Here is a 20,806-nt window from a genome sequence, read left to right on the forward strand (position 1 = left end):
ATTCACGCTTGACACCCTGGCTCTATCTAGCTACAAATACCAGTAAATTTGAGAAGTCATAAATAAACAAACTGTAATATTTTCTGGCTAGGTCAAAAGTGCCTGCTCTTTTTTTTTTTTTTTTAAGCCAAATATGCATTTAATCAGCAATACAAGTTGGTGCATAACTATATACTGATCAAGAAGCACTAGCAAAGGATATTCTTTTAAGAATTGCAATCCAAAGCTGCTTCTGAAGACAACATTTTATTCTTTGAAGGATGGTATTTGCAAGTCCAGTCTTGGAAGTCCTGCACATTTTTATTCAAGCATTTCAAGGATTATGTGCCCAACCACTGTGCACCTTTGGCAGTCACTAAACAAAACAAAGGTCTTTAATATTTACCAAGTAACTCATCGACTGCATATAAGCAACAACATAATACAGATAGATAGGAAAATCAATGTATGGTTCAAAAGATGTATATGAACTCATTAGCTAATAAGCATTCTTTTGCCAATAGGGGATTCACTTATTTCCAGTATTACTAAATTGTCAGAATAAATGTATAAAATCTGTAAAGTACTTGAGTGGATCTGTGCAGGCTTTTTTTTTAAGCTACAAATGGTAAGGATTTCCAGCATGAACATTTTAGAAGACTCCACGCATCAAGACGGACCTCAGCACATGCTGAGTACTTGAAGAGATGGAAACACTCATCAAGCACATATGCAAGAGCATGTCAATGCCAGAGTTTTTCAACTAGGACACCACGCTGGAAAAAGAATGGCCTTCAAAGCCCCGACGAGACACGGCTGCACAAGGCTCAGCAAACAAAAGCAGAAGTGAAGCTGGAATGCAAATTGCCATGTAGATGCCAGAAGCGTTTTGCTCTTTGCAGAAAAACCTTAGTTCAACTTAAAGAGCTCTAATCAATAACCTGTAAATGCAGTAATTTCTCAATAGGTGCTATATATTATCAAACATGTATTTTAGAGTGGTATCTGCTGAGAAAAAGGTGTTGCAATTTGAGTTCCCAGTATAATTTTTGGAGGCTTTAACTCAGGAAGTCAATTTAATTAACATGCAACAAGTAAGTGTCTGGATGATAATATAAACGTAACCTTTTCCCAGGGCTCTGTTAAACACCTCATAGAGGGATGTGCCTGGGGATTAACAGCACTAGTAATAAAAATTGCTATGGGTACGCACATAGAAATCAGCCTGTCTTATTTTTAACAAAAGTCTTATTTTTAAGAAAAAAATCAGTCCCGCGGCGCGCAGCCGGCAGGGCAGTGCTGCCACCTGCTGGTGCGAGTGTGACACCGCGCCGCTCGGCGGGATGGCTGCGCCCCGGGCGGGAGCCTGCGGCCGGCACCCAGCTCGCCCCCGCCGGCTGCCCGGTCCCTGCGGCGCGGAGGGGCGCGGAGGGGCGCGGAGGATCACTCCGGAGAGAGGCCGGGCAGCAGGGAAGGACACCTGCACTCCCGGCCACGCACCGCTGGGGCACGGTGATGGTTTGGCTCTCCTGTGAGAAGGACCGTGGGGATGGAGTAAGGTTTTGGGGGCTACAACACAATAAGCCCTGCCTGCCGGCCTCACTATTGAGATGTTTGGCATCTAATTATACGGGTTTAACGCGTTCGGAGTTGACCTGGTGAAATATACATGGGGGAAAAAAAGAGCTGCTCTATGAGCTCTAGAACAGCTATTCATCAGATCCTACTTCGAAGAGGCTATAAAAACTTATGCTTGAGGACTTTAAATTATCAGCGTTAATGGCTGTAACATCCATTTAGAGAACTGATTCCAACAGCCTATCAAAATATGAAAAACTTGGCAAATTATTCAATTAGACATTCATAGAAGCCAAAAAAAGTGTCCTGTGTGTACATATTTTCCAGTCAACAGATAGAACAGTTTCTTCTATGCTGCTTAATGTGAGAAGATTGTTACAGTGTTGATTACAGAGTAATTTAAAAATATTTTGCCAACAGGCAGCACAATAATGGACCAAAAATAAAATCCCTCAAAGTATGTCTTGATTCCAAAACACTGAACTTCCATCTCTGCTCTGACTGCATTCCTCAGTGAAATACTCATCTTCATAATAGAATCATCTCTTTGAGAAAACAGAGCACTGAACAACCTTAGCCATTAAACAGTAAAATCAGTTTTGAGACCCTTAATTAGAGCATATTTTGTGAAAAAGCCTATGTCAATACTAGAAACTCATACATTCAAAGAACAAAATGGAGATAGATGATACAACACACAAAAATATGAAGACAATTAAAAGCCGGAACAAGAGTGGCCAAAGAGGTTGCCTAAGGTCTATTCCATTCATAAAAAAAATACACTCCCTGATAGTTTATAGGTCTCAGTGATAGAGGCCAAAATACCAGCTAACAGCTTTACCAGTATGCACCATCTCCCCAGACCAACAACGTCTGGTCTCAGCATACTTACAGAAAAACACTAATGTCAGTCATGTTCCTTTCCCTGATAAAATGTCCTGGGACAAAGCAATTAACCAGCTCAGAAAAAAAAACGCAAGCACCAATGGAAATTGGTCACAAAACTTCTAATTTTTACAAGTCATTCTACAAAAAGTAGAGTACAAAAATTATGGCATGAAACAATTATAGGATGCAGACCACAAAATTAAGCTTAATCTCCTATCAGAACATGGCTACTTATAAGGGATGATGATCATGCACCACGTAAGTTATCAAGCTGAGGAACTCAGGGCAGGGCAGGTTTAAAGAGGTTTTATTTTATATAGAGGTTAGCCAACAGCTGGGAAAATGAAAAAGTAGATACTGAAACTGAGTCATATGCAAACTACACGTTCAAATTAAAAAAAAACAGAAACATGAATAAACATTTGTGGGGTTTGTTTTGAGCTCAGATTAACAACCACGTTTTGTTCTGAAGGAGGAAGGTGGGATTTGTTTCTGAAACATTCCAAAACCTTTTAAAAAGATTTGTTTTCTTGGGTAAAGTATTTCAAAGTTACTCCTGCATTTTCTGTGCACCAAAGCTCTGATTAACAGAAAGGTAGGTCAACACCGTAACATAGATTCCCGTGACTACATTTGCTCATATTCCACACCAGCCAGTTTAAAAACTTAAAAGTCTTAACTGGCAACTAAAAATGTTACGCCAAAACTACTGTTTTGACAGAACATGGTAATCTATGCCCTTATTTTAATTTCTTATCTCATGTACAAATTAGAAGCTTTAGCTTAAAGTGTAAAAACTAACCCTGCTTTTTTTCCCCCTACTGGTTCCAAAGTAACCTTTATTTCATACCGAGTGTCATGACAGGCAGGGGTAACCTGCCCCATCAACTGCACTACAGTGATACCTGTAAACTACAGGTATAACCAATGCTGGAAACAACCTCATACCTTAAATTACCTTTAACTGTAAGGAGTTTTAGCTAGACTTACCATATAAGCAATATCACACCAAGAGCCCTGGGTGCTGTTTTGGAAATTAAGTACTGCTGTGTTACATGTGAAGGACAATTAGGGGTTTCTGTGAAAATCAGTCTCTTAAAACAGGGGAATGAACTTAGCACCTCAAAAAGAGCACAGGAACAGTTTTGTTCAGATTAGCAACTGAATACTTCATACTTCTGGAACTTGTAAAAACCTGTAAAGGAACTGTCACTTACTCTGTGTGGCCCTGAAAGACATTCACAGAATGGATAGAAGGATCTCTGAAATCCCACAGACGGAAGGTTGTATCGCGTGATGATGTCACCACAAGACGTTGGGTAGGATGTGTACAACAATGTGTTAGCTCTTGGTCGTGCCCTACAACGACAGATAAGAACACGTAAAGTAATGAAGAAAAGACTTCCCATTTCCACATACACTTTGAATGAAATGCTGATGATTTTTTCTTTTTTCTCCAAACAGAAAATAATAATAATATTAATAATAATTCTGAATTTTAATGTTACTACTGCTGTAAAAGTTTGGAATTGTATTTAAAAGCAAAAAAACCCCACTACTCATTTCACATTATTATGAAGTAGTGATAGGTTATTGCTACTTGATACACCATGAACACAGCAAAACCATTTTGCAAGAACTAAAGGTTGGCTACAATCAGTTTAAAAACAACTACTATCATAGGTTATATCACAAGCCTAAAAGAAAACAAATTCACGCTCAGAGAATTTGCAAGGTTGGAATTTTAGAAACCATTAAAAAAACCGAGCAGCAGCTTAAGTCTTGTACACACTCGCATCTTACACCAGAGAAACTACTTTTCCCAATGTTCTGCTCTCTACAAGTAGTACCACACATAAACATAAACGACCAATTTATCTTTGTGTGAGTAAACAAATACCTGTAAGAGAATGGACAAGTTCAGAAGTCTCTACATCATACAGATTTGCTGTCCTATCCCATGATGCTGTCACAGCTTGCTTCCCCCCAACAAGCCAGTCAGCTGCTATGACCACTCCTTGATGGCTTTTCAGTGAAGTTAAGGGGGCTCTGACAGTGGGACAATCACTAGAAACATCTCCATCTCCGTCAGGTTCGTCTTTATCTGAGAACTCAACTTCATCTTCTCCAGACATTTGCTATAAAATATAAGAGAAAAAAAGATTTAGAATAAAAGAGACTGAATGTCTCTAAGTTACATTTTACAACATAAATGCTTTCCACTCCCCTTACTGTGAACGTGGGTGACTTAATTCTGTAGAATCTAGGCTATTCAGGTACTTACTATCAAAAACTTAGTTGGAGGAATAATACCAGTGAGTTAAATGCAGTTGTAATAACCACTTCATTTTAAAATCTCTTCCAAACTGTTTAGCTCTGATTATCTGTCCCCTTTACTATCTGGCAAGCCTTTTTTTGTTCCCCTTACTGTATTACTCTAAAGTTTCACCGGAGCGCGTTTACCAATGGACTTTTTCCCTTTCGATTTTTAAGAGAAGGAAGCATTGAACAGGACACTGACTGTTTTAATCTTTGGGAAGACAATCATTTACAGCTGTATTTTCATGTATTAGTCAAAATCAGGACACTAATATTTGTCTGCTGGTTGATACACAGTCATCATGCAGGGCTGATGTGAACTAGATGCAAAATAAATTTTTTTGCTAACCATGAAGCATCGATCTCTGAACCCTATTTCACTTAGGCAAGACAAATAGGCTTTTCTTTCATGATATTTGCGTGTGAAAAAAACAACACATTTGTACTGCTCTTTCAAAATGGAAATGCTAAATCAAATAAATTTCATCAAACATTTTCCATTCATAAATACATCTTGTATTACACAGCTATGTCTTGTCCCTACTCAGCTTACTGAGAAGCTCATGCTATAAACTATGTTTGTCTTCACAGTTTAGCATGGGTGCTTTTAAGTCAAATTAAGCATCTGACGGTCTACAGTAAATACTGACTAAATAAAAGCCTGGGGACAACAACATGAGATAGTGTGATGAATGCTGGCAAGGATCAATTAGAAATCAATAAAGATACAAATAAATAAATGCCCAAAATACAAGTCTTTAACCATCATTTTTCAACTCACAGCAACTACAGCTAATACAGGTGCCTCAGTAAGTTAAGCTACAAGAATTTAACTAGTTTAAAAAGAACATAATTATTTATGATTTGAATTATTAAAAAAAATTATTCAACAGTTATTTACACATTTATTACCTTGAACAAAACGTCAATTAATGTACTTACAGTGGCATATTCTATTCTGCACCACAGATCTTTGAAAACACGAAGTGAATCTTTTTCAAAAGAAAGGCTGAAATATATCTGTTAAACTAAAACCTTAAAATCCCACCTTTTGCAATCCTGAAATCATGTAATTTTTCAATGATGCACAAATTTAACATTCAGTCTTATAAAACTTGTATTCGATGAAATTGCTGTGCAATTAGTTTAGTAGCAGTAAGCTGATTGCTTACATTGCAGTCTGCAGTTGGCTGAGGTGTAGGCAACTGTACTATGTATCTCCAGATGTGAGCTGTCTGGTCTCCAGATGCTGCGCAGGGGGAAAAAAAAAAAAAGAGGTAAAAAACCAGAGAAAATGAAATAAGAGCATTTCCATGGGCAATAAAAACAAGCTTTAACATTACATTTGGCAATACTGTCTGAGTTGCACCTTTTTCTAACAGATACCATTATGACCTTTTTGGTAAGCAAGTCTCAACATCTACCATTACTGTCCTGACTTCAATACTGATATGAACATAACTCATGCAAAATATAAGTAGCTACCAAATTAATCATTCCTCCAGTGAAAACATCCACTTAAGTACTACACTTGCTGCTCTAATATGTAACATGTGAAGAAGGCATTTAATACATCAACAGGTGCCATCCTTCATTTGCTATTTATCAGAACACGGGGGTCTTTTTCATTCAATGATTTCTTCCATCAAATGTTTTTAACATGGTTTTAATGAGAAACCCAAAAGAGCAAGTGCGAAGCTATTCTGCTTCTGCCTTAAGCAACTCAGCTTAACTAATATCATTTTACAACTCAGCAGGTATCATCTGATTTTAGACTGCATTTGTTTTGGAAATAGACTTATCTATTATTAACTAAAGAGAATCTACAGATTCTCCTTGTTAAGGACAGAACAAGCATGCTCTAATACGTAGGGGTACAGTGCTGAGAGCTCTTGATTAAGAAGAACAGTTTGTCATGAGTATGCATCACTCTGGCACGTGCAATATACATGAAAGCACTAGGAAAAATATCTCATCTAATAGACCAAGTAAGAAAGCTATAACCTTTTATTATTTCTGGTGTCACTATTCTGGATCAAGGAGGCAGATTTTTTTGTTTTGCTTTAATCAGTTCTAAATCAATCAAGTGACACTGAAGAACAGGTCCCCTGAAAACTTCCAGTGGAAATAATTTGCAGAACCACCTTGCAGAAAAATTGTAGAACAAAAATCTAACTATGGGCAGCTTTTGTTTGGTTGGTTTGGGTTTTTTAAGTCAGCTTATATAGCAACATGTTTATGGTACTGAAAAAATAGCTACAGTTAACATACGAAAACAGGAGAATCCAAACAGCCAAACTTAAATCATTGTCAGCCTACATAGAAGGCATTCTACTCCTCACCTTCCTTTAAAGTGGTCACTGCAGATGCGGAAAGAAAAAGTGGTTTTATTTTTAACCTCAGTAATACTTATCCTTATTTTACAATGACTTACCTAATAGCAGCAAATTGAATCCAGACCTCTTTAATCCCAAAGCTAGCGCCCTAACTGCTGGACCATATGAACCATAGTATTAGCCACAGTAGACAGTTTTCACACCTGAGGCTGCACGGATGGTATATTCTCAGTCCTTAAAACACCTTTACACCAACAGTCATAATATTTTTCAGCTGTTTTTTCTGCACAGTCAGTATCTCAATATTCTCTTCCTTTACTTCTGGAAGTATGTATTTTAAAAGGGTTAAGATAGACTAGAATATAGACTATTTCAGTTGGAAGAGACCTGCAACAACCATCTAGTCCAACTGCCTGACCAGTTCAGGGCTGACCAAAAGTTAAAGGATGTTGTTAAGGGCATTGTCCAAATACCTCAAACACTGACAAGCTTGGAGCATTGATCAGCTCTCAAGGAAGCCTGTTCCAGTGTTTGCCCACCCTCTCGGTAAAGAAATGCTTCCTAATGTCCAGCCTAAACCTCCCCTGGTGCAGCTTTGAACCATTCCATGCATCCCATCACTGGATACCAGGGAGAAGAGCTCACTCAGCACCTCACTCCACTTCCCCTCCTCGAGAAGCTGTAGAGAGCAATGGGGTTGCCCCTCAGCCTCCTTCTCTCCAAACTAGACAAGCCCAAAGTCCTTGGCTGCTCCTCGTAGGCCATGCCTTACAGACCTTTCACCAGCTTTGTTGCCCTCCTCCAGATGCATTCAAGGACCTCCATGTCCTTCGTAAGCTGTGGGGCCCAGAACTGCACACAGTGCTCGAGGTGAGGACACACCAACACTGAACACCCCCAGATAATCCCCTCTTTTGACTGGATGGTTATGGTGTGTTTGATGCACCCAGGATGCAGTTTGCCCTCTTGGCTGCCGGGGCACACTGCTGACTCATGTTGAGCCTGTCATCAGCCAGCTCCCCCAGACCCCTTCCTGCAGTGCTGCTCTCCAGACACTCCTCTACCAGTTCACACTTGTGCCTGGCATTATTCTGTCCTAGGTGCAGAACCCATCATTTGGAATTAGAATCATAGAATTATTTAGGTTGGAAAAAAGACCTTCATGATCATCAAGTCCAACTGTTAACCCCACATTGCCAAATCCACCACTAAACCATGTCCCTAAGCACCACATCTACGCTGTCTTTTAAACAGGGACGGTGACTCAACCACCTCCCTGAGCAGTCTATTGCAATGCTTGACAACCCTTTCGGTGAAGAAATTTTTCCTAATATCCAATCTAAACCTCCTCTGGTCCAACTTGAGGCTGTTTCCTCTCGTCCAATGGCTTGTTACTTGGAAGAAGAGACCAATACCTGCCTCACTACAACCTCCTTTCAGGTAGTTGTAGATAGCGATAAGGTCTCCCCTCAGCCTTTTTTCCACCAGGCTGAACAACCTCACTTCCCGCAGCCACTTCTCTTAAGTCCTGTACTCTAGACCCTTCACCAGCTTTGTTGCACTTCTTTGGGCAACTTATTAAAATTTATCTGATTAATCACAGCCCAATACTCCAATCTATCTAGATCCTTCTGAGGGATCATCTTGTCCCTCAAGAGTCAACAGCACCTCCCAGTTTGGTAGCATCAGCAAACTTGCTAATGGTGCATTTGACTCCTGCACCTAGATCACTGATAAACATACTGAATGGAATCGGCCCTAGAACTGAACCCTGAGGAGCACTGCTGGCTACCAGTTGCCAGCCAGATGTAGCCTCCTTCACTACAACCCCTTGAGCTCTGCCCTCCAGCCAGTCCCTCACCCAGCACACCATGAACCTGCTCATCCCACAGCTGGACAACTTGTCCAGAAGGATGCTGTGAAGGACTGTATTAAAAGCCTTACCAAAATCCAGAAAAACTACATCCACCATTCTCCCTTCATCCACTAGATAAGCGACTATCATAGAAGGGTATCAAATTAGTTAACAGGACTTCCCTTTTGTGAATCCATGCTGACTGCGCCTGATGACTGCATTATTCTCTAAATGCCTTTCAGCAGTACCCAGTATAATCTCCATCATTTTTCCAGGAACTGAGGCTGCACTAACAAGTCTGTAGTCCCCTGCATCTTCCTTCACCCCCTACTTGTAAATTGGAGTAAAGCTGGCTGGCTTTCCGTCAGCAGGCACCTCCCCAGACTCCCAAGACCTTTGGTAGATGACTGAGAGGCGTCCTGCATAACATCCTTCAGTACTCTGGGATGAATCTCATCAGGCCACATGGATTTGTGAACATTCAGCTGACAGATCATTCCAAGTGTCTGTTTTCGAGCAGGTAAGCACAAATTACAATGGTATGACAAACAAATGCGAAGATCTAGCTCTGATTTGTTATGCCTTAAAATAATGCAGTCAACAGGGATATTGACAAAGCAGCAGGGAGAGGGACTACAACCAAAAAGGTGCTAGCAAATGACACTTATTTTGCCATCATGATTAACATACTCGGCATATGAAAAAACTTTACATACCTGTAAGAGCCACTTGCTCAGTTGGATGAAACTTTATGGAATTTACTGTGTGAAACAAAGTAAAGTTTTAAGTGTACTAAAACCATTATTTCACAATGTTTTATCATTAAAAGCATTGAAAAATCAAGAAGTCTTCGGTTTTAATCATTTTTTGTAGTATAGCAACCTCTTAAGTTACATAAGGCAAGATGGTATATTATTTGAGGAAACCTATGTAGTATCAAGGAAAGCATCCATAACTGATTATACAACAACATATTTTCTAGCAAGTTATTTCCTGAATCTAGTACAAGTGTTTCATGTTACAGAGGATAAACAAATCACATTCAAATAATTGTAAGTTGACAGGAGATAATGCTCTGGACTTCCATAAAGAGAATTTTAAATATTCATTTCTAACACAATCAAAAGTTCCTATATATGACCATCAACTTTCTGATTATTACTTAAGATTGCAAGAACAAATGCCTGAAAACCTAATGCAAATCCTACAAATTAGATTTCAGTCCTGCAATCATATGTACTCAAAACATGATTATTTTAAAATAGTCCTGCAAGACTCCTATCAGCCTAAAAAGCTGCTCTTCATTCTTTATTTCACTGTATAAGATTCAAATACCTTTTATTACTAAGCACTTTCATTTGCAAAATCCTTAAGATTCTCTTCAACAGTTCTTCAAGAAAGAACTCAGAAATCATTTCCATCCATCATACAAGTAAAACAGATGCTTATGCTGTCAGGAAGGCGTGGTGTAATGAATCTGAAAAGATACTCCTCAAACTATTCACACTGAACACTAACTCAATCGTGCGCCAACTGCTGGCATGCAACATCTTTGCTCCATTTCAAATTAACTGTCAAATGTAAGTAAAGTTTTAGTAATGAAAAATACATTATTTTAAATATAATTTATATAACCTTATGAATTACACTGTATATAATTTTATATTAAAATATATAGGGTTTTTTTACTTAGTTTACACACAACTGTTTAAATACAGGTTACAGATATTATTTTCATGGTTATCCAAATAGCAATTTAAAAAATAAGTATCTATTAGCATGAAAATGCAAGTGACTGGAATTTTTACACATAACTTTATAGAGCCTAAAGGTAACCTCTCCACACAGCAAGCAACCTGAGATATCTGAATGAATTAATAGCATTACCTGTTGTTTCTGTGCATCTATCTATTAGCATCTTTGTGCTGTGGGAGGCAGAAGTCATATAGCAGGAAAAAAAAGTAGAACTCACGGCTGAAGCAGTGGACCACTCTCTGGAGGACTTAATTTTATTTGCACCTTTGCCACAAAGTTCCTGTGATGTGCTAGCTGAGTTACTTAACTAAACGCAACAGGTCAATAACTGCATTCCTCGTTCCGTGGGTGCATGACTCTACACTGCAGGGTATGATCACTCAAACTGCTCAGCTCTCAACAGCAAGTGAAAGCTATGGAAAACCTCTCCACCCTCAGTCTATAAAATTCTATGTTGTAACCCATTATGAGATAGAAGGGGGCTACCGAGGTGCTTGTCAAACCGGACACCAAAAATTAACATCAAAAACACTCACTTACTGCATCTCTCCACCCAAGCAGGGGTTTAAAAACACTGCTTCTGAAACATTCATACTATGACAGAGGAAGACAAATACCTATATTGAATTAACTGTCTCCAAAACAAGACTTTAATACTCTGCAACAAATTCTATACAGGATCACATGTTAAATAAACAAGTGCAAATAGATGTTCACCCAGCATCTGTATTTTGTATCCCAAATATAACAAAGATCCTGCAAAACAGCTAATTTGATTATATAAGCTTTTCTTCTTGTGCATATGCATGAAACCTCAATGAGTTCTGACATTTAACTTCTGAGTATCCTAACTGCCTGTAAATCTCTTTATATGACTTGTTTATTCATTTAGCATTTACAGAACTGTTTTAATATGCCTCTCCAAGAAAGAATCACATTACAAAACATTCTCTGTATGAAGATTAGTGGAACTTCACAATTGACTTGTTAATGGTGTTGGCAAACCTGCAAGTGAAACCGCAATAAACATTTCTGTAGTTGCCCAAAACACGTTTCCCCCTCCCACACAGTTTCCAGTTTTCACAACATGCCCTTATCTTACCTGATCCAACATGCCCTACATACTTGACAAGGCACTTCCCTGTTTCTATGCTCCACAGCAAAGCAGTGTGATCTACAAAGATTAAAAAGTATCTGTAAATATTGTTACAAACGTATGCTTTTCACTTTTAACCTATTCAACGAACAAGTTGTCTTTGGATGTAGAAACAGATTTCACACACACAACAGACAAGATGCTCTTGACTACTACCCTATATATAAAATATAAAAAGTTTCCTGTCATTACAACTTAATACACATCTCCCCAAAAAAGTAAAGGTGCTGTCCTAATCTGATTAATTTGCAGTGTACTGAAAGGCAAATTCTACTTCTGATATTTTTCTGACTTGGTTATACACTTGAGTATAATGCTTCAATTGGGTATCATGAGATTCAGAAAGAACATAGAAAGCATTTAGTGGTGAAAAAGAGTCAGGCAGTCACTACCAACAGGAGTTCTACGCACAAACTATTTCCTTCCTGCATGTAAGTCCCAAATACACGTAGATCACTGCAGAATACAATGAAAACTTACTTATAAAAGGAAATCGCTCCAAATCCCACTCCTTTACCCTGCCACACCCCAAAATAAATAATTAATTAAGTATCTGTAAGTGGGGAGAAATTTAAAGCTGGAGAATGGCTGTTTCCACGTTCCAGGACAAAGACAAGACATCCCACACAAAGATAAAATGTGCCCCTCAGTGGGCACAAAAATTATGATAGTTCAGTTTATGAAGCAGAGGTTTCTGGTCCATAATATTTATGTCCAGTAAGTGTCTTCAGATTCTGTTCCAGCTTCAAAAGACTGTCACTTCAAACCGATCAATTTTGACTGGCTACGGTTTATTTCCCTAATAATTTTTATTATTATTATTTAATAATAAACAAGCCTCTAGATTGATTTTTGGATCATAACAGATTTAGTGACATATTCACTAGTACTTGTTCCCTCTCAAGCGGGAAGGAAGGAATCTAGTAAGTTAACACAAACTGAAGATTAAGATTTTTAGCTGCCCCTATACTCCTAGGCAAAAGCCAGATGAATGTAATACAAGAATATGCGAACCATGACTAAGCCTAGAGCTTATACGAAACAAAGGTTAAACAATACTATGATAGAAAGTCTGCAGGGATCTCTGTATAGCACACAGCTGTACAGCATCCTGAGAGAGAGACTTCTCCAAGCAAGCAGTTCCCCAGCCCACCCACTTAAACCATCCAAAAGGCTAGAGGTGACTAAGGAGAGCATGACCTGCACAGAAGTTAACTGGCACATATTTTACAAAGGTCAATAAGGATACCTGAAACTTCTAGAAGTTAAATGCACTTCAAGGGAACTCCAATTTAAGAATTTTTCAGCTCCTGAACAGCTTTAAATTGGCTTTTTCAGTGTGTAGCTAACTATTCAAGTATGGGTTTTATCTAGATTTGCTATAGCTTAAGGACTAAACCAGGGTTTTCTAAAGATTCAAGCAACACAAAACTGCAAAACTTTACCAGCAGATGCAGTTCCCAACACCACTGGTTGAGTTTTCGCGACACTGACATCCCAAATACCATCCCTGTGGCCAACATATTCCTTTACCAGTTGACAGATTGCCCTTGATGTTGTAGTTTTAAAACTGGATACAATCTGAAATAGCAGAGACACCAACATATTTTTTTTCACATTGACCCAAGATTAAGTAATTACCTCACAAATACAAATAGATACTAACTTTTTCATAATGATTCTCAGTGTTCTGACAGTTCACTACTGTGAAAAATTTGACATGTGATGGTAGGAAAGTGAGTTTGGATGCAAACATACCTCTTAATTTCTTCTTTTTTTTCTTTATTAATAACACCCCCCTTCTTACAGAAACTAGGTAAACTATTTTGTACTACAGTAACACAATCTCACTGAAGTAATGAGTTGTACAAATGCAGTGTGCACTTCCTGTTCAGTTTGGGTAAAGGATTATAATTATTAAAAAAAAAAAAAGACAAAAATCTCAGAACAAAACCAAAAGATAACATGCTCAAAACTTTCCTTGCCTATTCCTAAACAGGTACATCTGATAACTTAAAGACAGTCCATGCTATCCAATGTGTCTTTGAAAAAAAAATACATATTACGTAATTATTGTAAATCCAGAAACATTCTCATTTTAAAGACTCACTACTGTTTTTCTTCAAAACCGCACAAAGCTAATCAAATCAAACATTAACCTGAGAGCATATGCCAGTTGTGTAATAAAGCTTAAAAAAAAAAGCATCAAACTCATCTAAACATTTGATAAGCACATTCCCTGAAAGTCAGTGCTATTAGAGGAAAACAAAGAAGACTCACTGAATCCAAATTAGTACACATGTAAGGAATACCAAATGAAAGGAAGAAAAAGTCTAGCAAAAATAGTAAAACTACAAGGCAGTCAGTATAGTCCAGGAAGGCTGAAAACACTCAGTATCTACAGAAAGACACCAAATTGCAGAAACTACATTTTCAGATAAAGGGGAGTACAATAATTAAAAAAGTAAAAAAATAATTTTGTCTTGCTGGAACACTTCCAGAGACAACTGAAACCAAGAGTGGCAAAAGATTACTTCAAAAAGCAAAACGACTGTTAAAAATACTTTATTTTTACCCCACAAGTCTTGAGGCTCAGAGAACAGTTATCTGAAAAGCTTTCCAAATCTGAAACAAAAAGATTACTTCAATTTACCAGTGTTTTCCTCCACATGCATTTATGGGCAGGTATCTCTCTGACTAGTTAAGTCAAAACCTTTAAATCCTTCAACACAAATCACATTAAGACTTATCTACAGCTTAGTAAAACTTAGCAAATTAATTAAGTATTCATTTCAGATACCATAAACTAAGGTTAAAATCCTATCAAGTTTTGTTATCAAAAAAGAAGGTCTTAAGCACATCCTTAAAGCAAATTACTTCCAAAAACGTTTTTAAAAGTTAAAGAATATCTGCAAGAGCATTCCAAATCCTAAGCATGTCACCTTTCCAATGATGAATGATAACGCCCTATTTGAATTCCAAATTAACAGCTAATACACAATCAGTTTCACAGCAGAAGGAGAAACAATCATTAAGGACGCAATGAAAAGGAAATGTGTTAATGGTAAAGATTATTAGTTCAACCGTACTGCAGAGTTTCATAAACTCGGAATACAATCCTACAGGTGCAACGTCCACATTGAATATAGTCCTTAAACTAAACGGAGTCAAGTATGAGAAGTGGAACAGCAGAATTAAGCAAGCAGTTAAGGACTAATATAGTGCTCAGCTCAAATGCCAAACCTTAAGTTTTTCAACTCTCAACTCCACAAGCTCATACGCTTGTGTTCTGTCTTTCTAATTTTGAGTCAAACGCTCATGCAAAGGTTTTCTGGGAGAAACTATCTCTTACTCATAAACAAGCACAGATTTTCCAAAACTGCTGGATAGTGGTTTCATTGATCATTTAATGGCAAGACTGTAAAACTCCTTTTCGAGTATTAGCAGTCTCCATGGAATCACAGAATCATTTAGGTTGGAAAAGACCTTTAAGATCACTGAGTCCAACTGTTAACCTCACACTGCCAAATCCACCACTAAACCATGTCCCTAAGCACTGCACCTACACCGTCTTTCAAATACCTCCAGGGATGGTGACTCAACCACTTCCCTGGGCAGCCTGTTGCAATGCTTGACAACCCTTTGGGTGAAGAAATTTTTCCTAATATCCAGTATAAACCTCCTCTGGTCCAACTTGAGGCTGTTTCTTCTTGTCCAATGGTTTGTACTCAGGAGACCAACACTTGCCTCGCTACAACCACCTTTCAGGCGGCTGTAGAGCTGAACAGGCTAAACAACCCCACTTCCTTCGGCCACTCCTCTTAGGAGTGCTCCAGACCCTTCACCAGCTTCACTGCCCTTTGCTGGACATGGTCCAGCACCTCAATGTCTTTCTTGTAGTGAAAGGCCCATGGAAGATAAGAGCTCAAGAACACTAACACTGGATATCCATATAGATATTTAATGTACACTTTTTCTGTACTTTTTTTTTTTCCCCATCTTTCTTTTTTGCTGCCCTCACCTCAAATACCAGTAACTGGATAAACCAGATAGTGCCTCGATTAATTCCTGGTCCCTTAACCATACATAACAATTTTCCAAGATGGGAAATTAAATACTTAAATAACATGCAACTTGTTAAAGAGAAGCCTCTGTACTGCAGAAATTTTTTGAAATAACTGCAGATTTCAGATTATCATATACAAACACAAGTAAATGGGCAATTGTATCTTGACTGTTTCAACTTTGTCTTCTTTCTTATATCCATACAGTTTCATGTACGTCCTTCTATATAGAAATTTGTTAATAAGGAAACAATTGTTTACCATGTAAGCAATTGAAAACTCAATATAAATTGAAACAACTGCATGGCAAACAAATTGAAACACCCTGTAAAAATGCCTCTTAAGCAGAGAGGACACATTAGAAATAAGAATGAGAACTTGGTCAACTCAGGACCAGTCCAGCAACGTGACACTGTGACTGCTGAATGGAATTTCCTGTGGAGCAACTTTAAGCAGCGAGGTCAAAACCTACATATTTCAAAAAGTTTTATTCCTTTCAACTGCTGGGTGAAGAAATACCTTCCTTTAAGAGTCCTTTTCCTGATCCAAAAGGATCAGAGGTCCTGGAATTTAGTTTGTGATGGAGAAAGTCGTATCATTTCAGTTTATTTTAGGACTCTGCATAAACTCCTAATGTTTTCCTGATGTCTTAACAACTGTCACAGCCAGGGATTGTTAACATCAGCAATACCACCTTGTTAATATCAAAACACAAATTTCACACAGTGATTCCTTCATCTACAAACAACTGCAGTTAAATTACAGGATCTTGTCCATTAACATACACAAAAAAATATTTTTAAGAGTGCCTAGCACTAAATCTACTCTATCTCTTCAGGATTTGGGCACTGGTAGATACCCTCTGCTGCTAAAAGCATCCTTTTCTGCTATGAGTTTTGTCAACTTAATATTCAGACTTTCAACACAGCTAAGGGATGAAAAGTATCCCCATATCGGTATTTTCTATGAAAGATTTGAATTAAGTATGTTTACCTCAGCATTTTCCCAAGAAAATTAAAAGATTGCTTTAGCCTTAGCATATTTTACCAATACTAAAGCAGTTAAGGATCAGCCTTCACATTAGAACAAGCAAATATTGAAAGCTCTTTTCAGAACAAACCTAATCTCTTCAGAGGTTGACAATCAGAAAAATGTAATCATTTGCAATTACACAAAACAACTGGTTTGTAAAAAGTTTCTTCTAAATTCCCACAGGGCAAAAGGAGGAAAAAAAAAAAACAATTTTTTTGGTTTGCCAATAAAAATGCCAATAAAAAAATTAGGCATACAGTAACAGTATAAAGAATGGGCTGACAAGAAAATTGTGATCACTACCCCACTGTATTTAAAACAGAACCCATTTTTGGTGAACAACATTGTTCATTCAGTGCTCACAAAAAAACACAGACTTAAGAATTTCAGAACTCATATGTTGAACTCATAAGACTCTTCAAATGTTATTTTCCCTGACAGGGTATTAGGGAACTCTAACTGTATCCAGTCAAGATACAGAAAGAAAGATCATAATTTGTCAGAAACTTAGTTACAGCCTTCTCTGAGTTTTAGCTATAGTCTCCGTGGGTCAAGAGACAAATGGTTACAGCTTCAACTCTTCTGTGTAGGAAGAAAGAAGCTGCCAAAATAAAGCCACTCCTATGAAGTGCAGAAAGGTTTCCATGAATACACTGGACAGAGATGCTCTCAGCTTTGTCATTTCCCTCAGTTCTCCTCTCTACCCCCTATTAAATTCAATTCAAAGTCATGGAAAGAAACATGTCAGCACATTCCAACATCTCTTGGTTACCAATTGGTATAATAGCTATGTACAATGTCTATGATAAGGTGTTAAATTCTTCATGTTCCACTACTCATGACTACTTCACTGTGCATGCATATCAGAACACCAGGAAGCAAAGCAGTTACCCAGGAGTCTCCACCCCATACTTCCCAGCTTCCCACGCTGAAGTTGCAAGGTCCACCTGCCTTGCCCAAGAGAGAAAATGAGCACTATATTGCAAGCAAGTGAAAGATGACAAGCATGTAACACCAGCCTTAAAAAAAAAACACAAACAACAAAAGCCCCACCACTAAACTAGAGAAAGTACTAACTCACAACTACACAGTAGGTGTGCTAATACTATATTGTCCCTACTAATAGCATGTTGCCCCTATTTAAAAGTGGCCTCATCAAAAAATTTGTGTATCGTTAACTCTCAAGAAAAAAAGGCACCTGTATGCATCAGATTGGCAAGCATAAAAAAAGTCTGAGAAACAATAAAATAAAAATACCGAATAAAACATAGTAACTTAGATCTATTTCACCACCCTATTCTTTTATTCTCAGACCTTCAGACTACTTAACAGATGGTACTTCCAAGACACCTACAGTCATTCCATAACCACGCATTAGCCTGCAATACAGGTCACCACAGAGCTTCTTATATAGTTGGTTCACGTACAAGATCCCACTGTGGTTCCCTCACATCTCATTTACGCTTAATAATGTATCATGAAATGACCCTGAGGTAGGACAAAAAGAGAAGTAGGTAAACTCTCCATGAAAATTGTAAAAGGGGAGAGCAAGAGGAAAATAAAAATATCAGACAGATGCAGATATGCAAAATGTAAAACATGAGAAAGGTTAACTGTGCTGAGAGACCAAGCAAAAAAAGATCACCAGCTACTAATTTGCAAGGCTTGCAATGTAAAGGAAGGAAACCGTTCTAGTCTCATAGCTAAAAATAAGTAATAAAAAAGCCAAAAAACCTTAACCTATATTAGTACACTTACAGATGCCTACTGAAATTCCCATTTCAACTGCAATACCCAAATCTTTATTCAGAAATTCACTACCTACAAAGTTCTCTATTTCCCTCATGAAATTGCATTTTTTTTCAGTTCTATTTACAAAAGAGAAATCCCACATACACATGCGGGTGCACTCTCTCCCCTCCAACATTCATCCTTTAAAAAAGGTGAGCAATAATTGTATAAATGTCATATAGCATGGCTGAAGTAGTGGGTATTTGATGAATCAAAGACAACCATACCATTCCTCAAGAGGCAGATTTACTTAAAGAACAGCACTACTCAGCTTAAAGAAACGAAAATTTACAACTTAAAGACAGTCATGTTAGTCTCATGAGTACACATTGATGAGTAAAGGTTTAATTTGTCTCATACCTTGCTAGTTGAGGCCTTGTAAGTTGTCTTTAATTTCTGAGAAAGCTGACTGGTACTATGACTGGCTGTTGAGACAAACAAATTCAAAGGAAGATATTTCAAATACAGTATTACCTGGTTTGTATAAGTAACTGCTATTAACTCCCTTGATTAAGATTCTAAGTTTTGGCCAGCAAAGTACAAAAATGTGAATTCAAAACCACTAATTTAAGATTCTTTGTTGCTCTCTTACCTTTTGTTTTCAGCTGTCCTTTGCTCAGTTCGGCTCCATCAATTGTCTGTCCTTCAGCTGCTAAACGCTCATTCAGTGTATCAATCTCTCTACGTACTAACAAAACCAAAAATTATCACTAATACAAAAAATTGAGTATCTTTAACAACATCATTAACATACCATTTAAGAATTATTATGGTAAGTAATCTATTTTATGCTTAGGACAGGAGAAGAGATCAATTGTGACTTTATAAAAGCAGGTCTCACCAAGACAAACCAAGAGTCATGCTGGATTTTCCAGAGATTAACCTTGACCCAGATTCCAAGGAAAAGTATTGGTGGCTTCTTACTACTTTTACATGAATAAATGTGGCTAAGAATTAACAAACCCACTTCTGTGAAATACATGGCACCCCTGTATTGAATTAGATCTAACAAAAGACAGAAAACTTGCAGCATCAGAAAGATTTCAGCCACAGATTTAGTATGTAGTATCTTCTCAACAAAGATTTTATTAATCACAAAATAGTACTCTCCTCTGAATGCCTGTCCACTCTCAAGAGTTTCAGTAAGAAGGGCAGTGCAGCAAATGTATTTATGTTTTTTATACTTTGAAATACATTTAAAAACATAGAATGACATATACATTTCACATTTAGCTGTTTTAGAAACACATTAAATAAGATTGAAATATTTTCATTGCACATCAGACAAAGCATGTATTTATAACAAGAACATGCTTTTCTGTCAATTAATTATAACTCTCACCAGTGCCATTATCAACCCAGGACAGAGTGATGGCATAGCTAGAACAAATCAGGTCCTCGCCAATGATTTCCAGTGGCTGGGCTGGGTTAAGGTTGCTCAAATTCATTCTATAAAGCACATTTTCAGTGGTTTATAGTTTTTTCTCAAAATCGGGGCTGATACTCTAAGTCCAGGCCTGTCTCTCCACAGATTCTTAGGACTTCCTTTAGAACTCCCAGGCTTTGAAATGTGGGAGAATGTGATACATGAGGAGTATGACTCTTGCCATTTCTGAGAATTTCACATAAGTCTCAGTTCTCAGCACCAGAAGAGTCAGTTTACACTTCCACACCACACCCAAGTGCTTGAAATGAGCAAAGCAAGATTCTCTTTTCTGTCTTCCCAGTCACATAAACATAAACTTTGATAAAGCACAGACAATATGAAAGAGAAATAAACAGAGAGACAGGCTTGTAGTAACAGATAACTGAAACAAACAAACCAGGCAGATACAAGACTGCCTGAAAGGATTAAGACTGAAGCCTAGAAAGAGTAACAAAAAGAAGAAACTGAAATTAAGTTGTATGGGAAAGGGAGCATATGAAATGCCAGAGAGGAAAAAACTGAGATTCTTTACATATAGTAACTGCAACACTAGTGTAGGAATTAGAGCAAGAACAAGAAATAACAGATCAAGCATCAGAAAAAAAAAAATTTAGAAACTGTCTAGGG

General features: G+C 37.8%; 1 protein-coding gene across 2 annotated transcripts in view; it reads right to left on the minus strand.

Moving 5' to 3' along the window:
* WDR37 (WD repeat domain 37) overlaps window positions 1–20,806 on the minus strand; it is a 48,178-nt gene that overhangs the window by 12,606 nt on the left and 14,766 nt on the right. For both annotated transcript variants that reach the window (XM_056335668.1, XM_056335669.1), the window contains 8 exons: window positions 19,346–19,441; window positions 19,114–19,178; window positions 13,312–13,447; window positions 11,813–11,884; window positions 9,672–9,716; window positions 5,937–6,013; window positions 4,346–4,583; window positions 3,663–3,804 (listed from right to left, as the gene is read on the minus strand). In XM_056335668.1, the coding sequence (XP_056191643.1) occupies window positions 3,663–3,804; window positions 4,346–4,583; window positions 5,937–6,013; window positions 9,672–9,716; window positions 11,813–11,884; window positions 13,312–13,447; window positions 19,114–19,178; window positions 19,346–19,441 (871 nt within the window). The remainder of the gene's footprint in view (window positions 1–3,662; window positions 3,805–4,345; window positions 4,584–5,936; window positions 6,014–9,671; window positions 9,717–11,812; window positions 11,885–13,311; window positions 13,448–19,113; window positions 19,179–19,345; window positions 19,442–20,806) is intronic.

Source organism: Falco biarmicus, chromosome 4, assembly GCF_023638135.1.
Source record: "Falco biarmicus isolate bFalBia1 chromosome 4, bFalBia1.pri, whole genome shotgun sequence".
In the NCBI taxonomy this organism is placed as follows: Eukaryota; Metazoa; Chordata; class Aves; order Falconiformes; family Falconidae; genus Falco; species Falco biarmicus.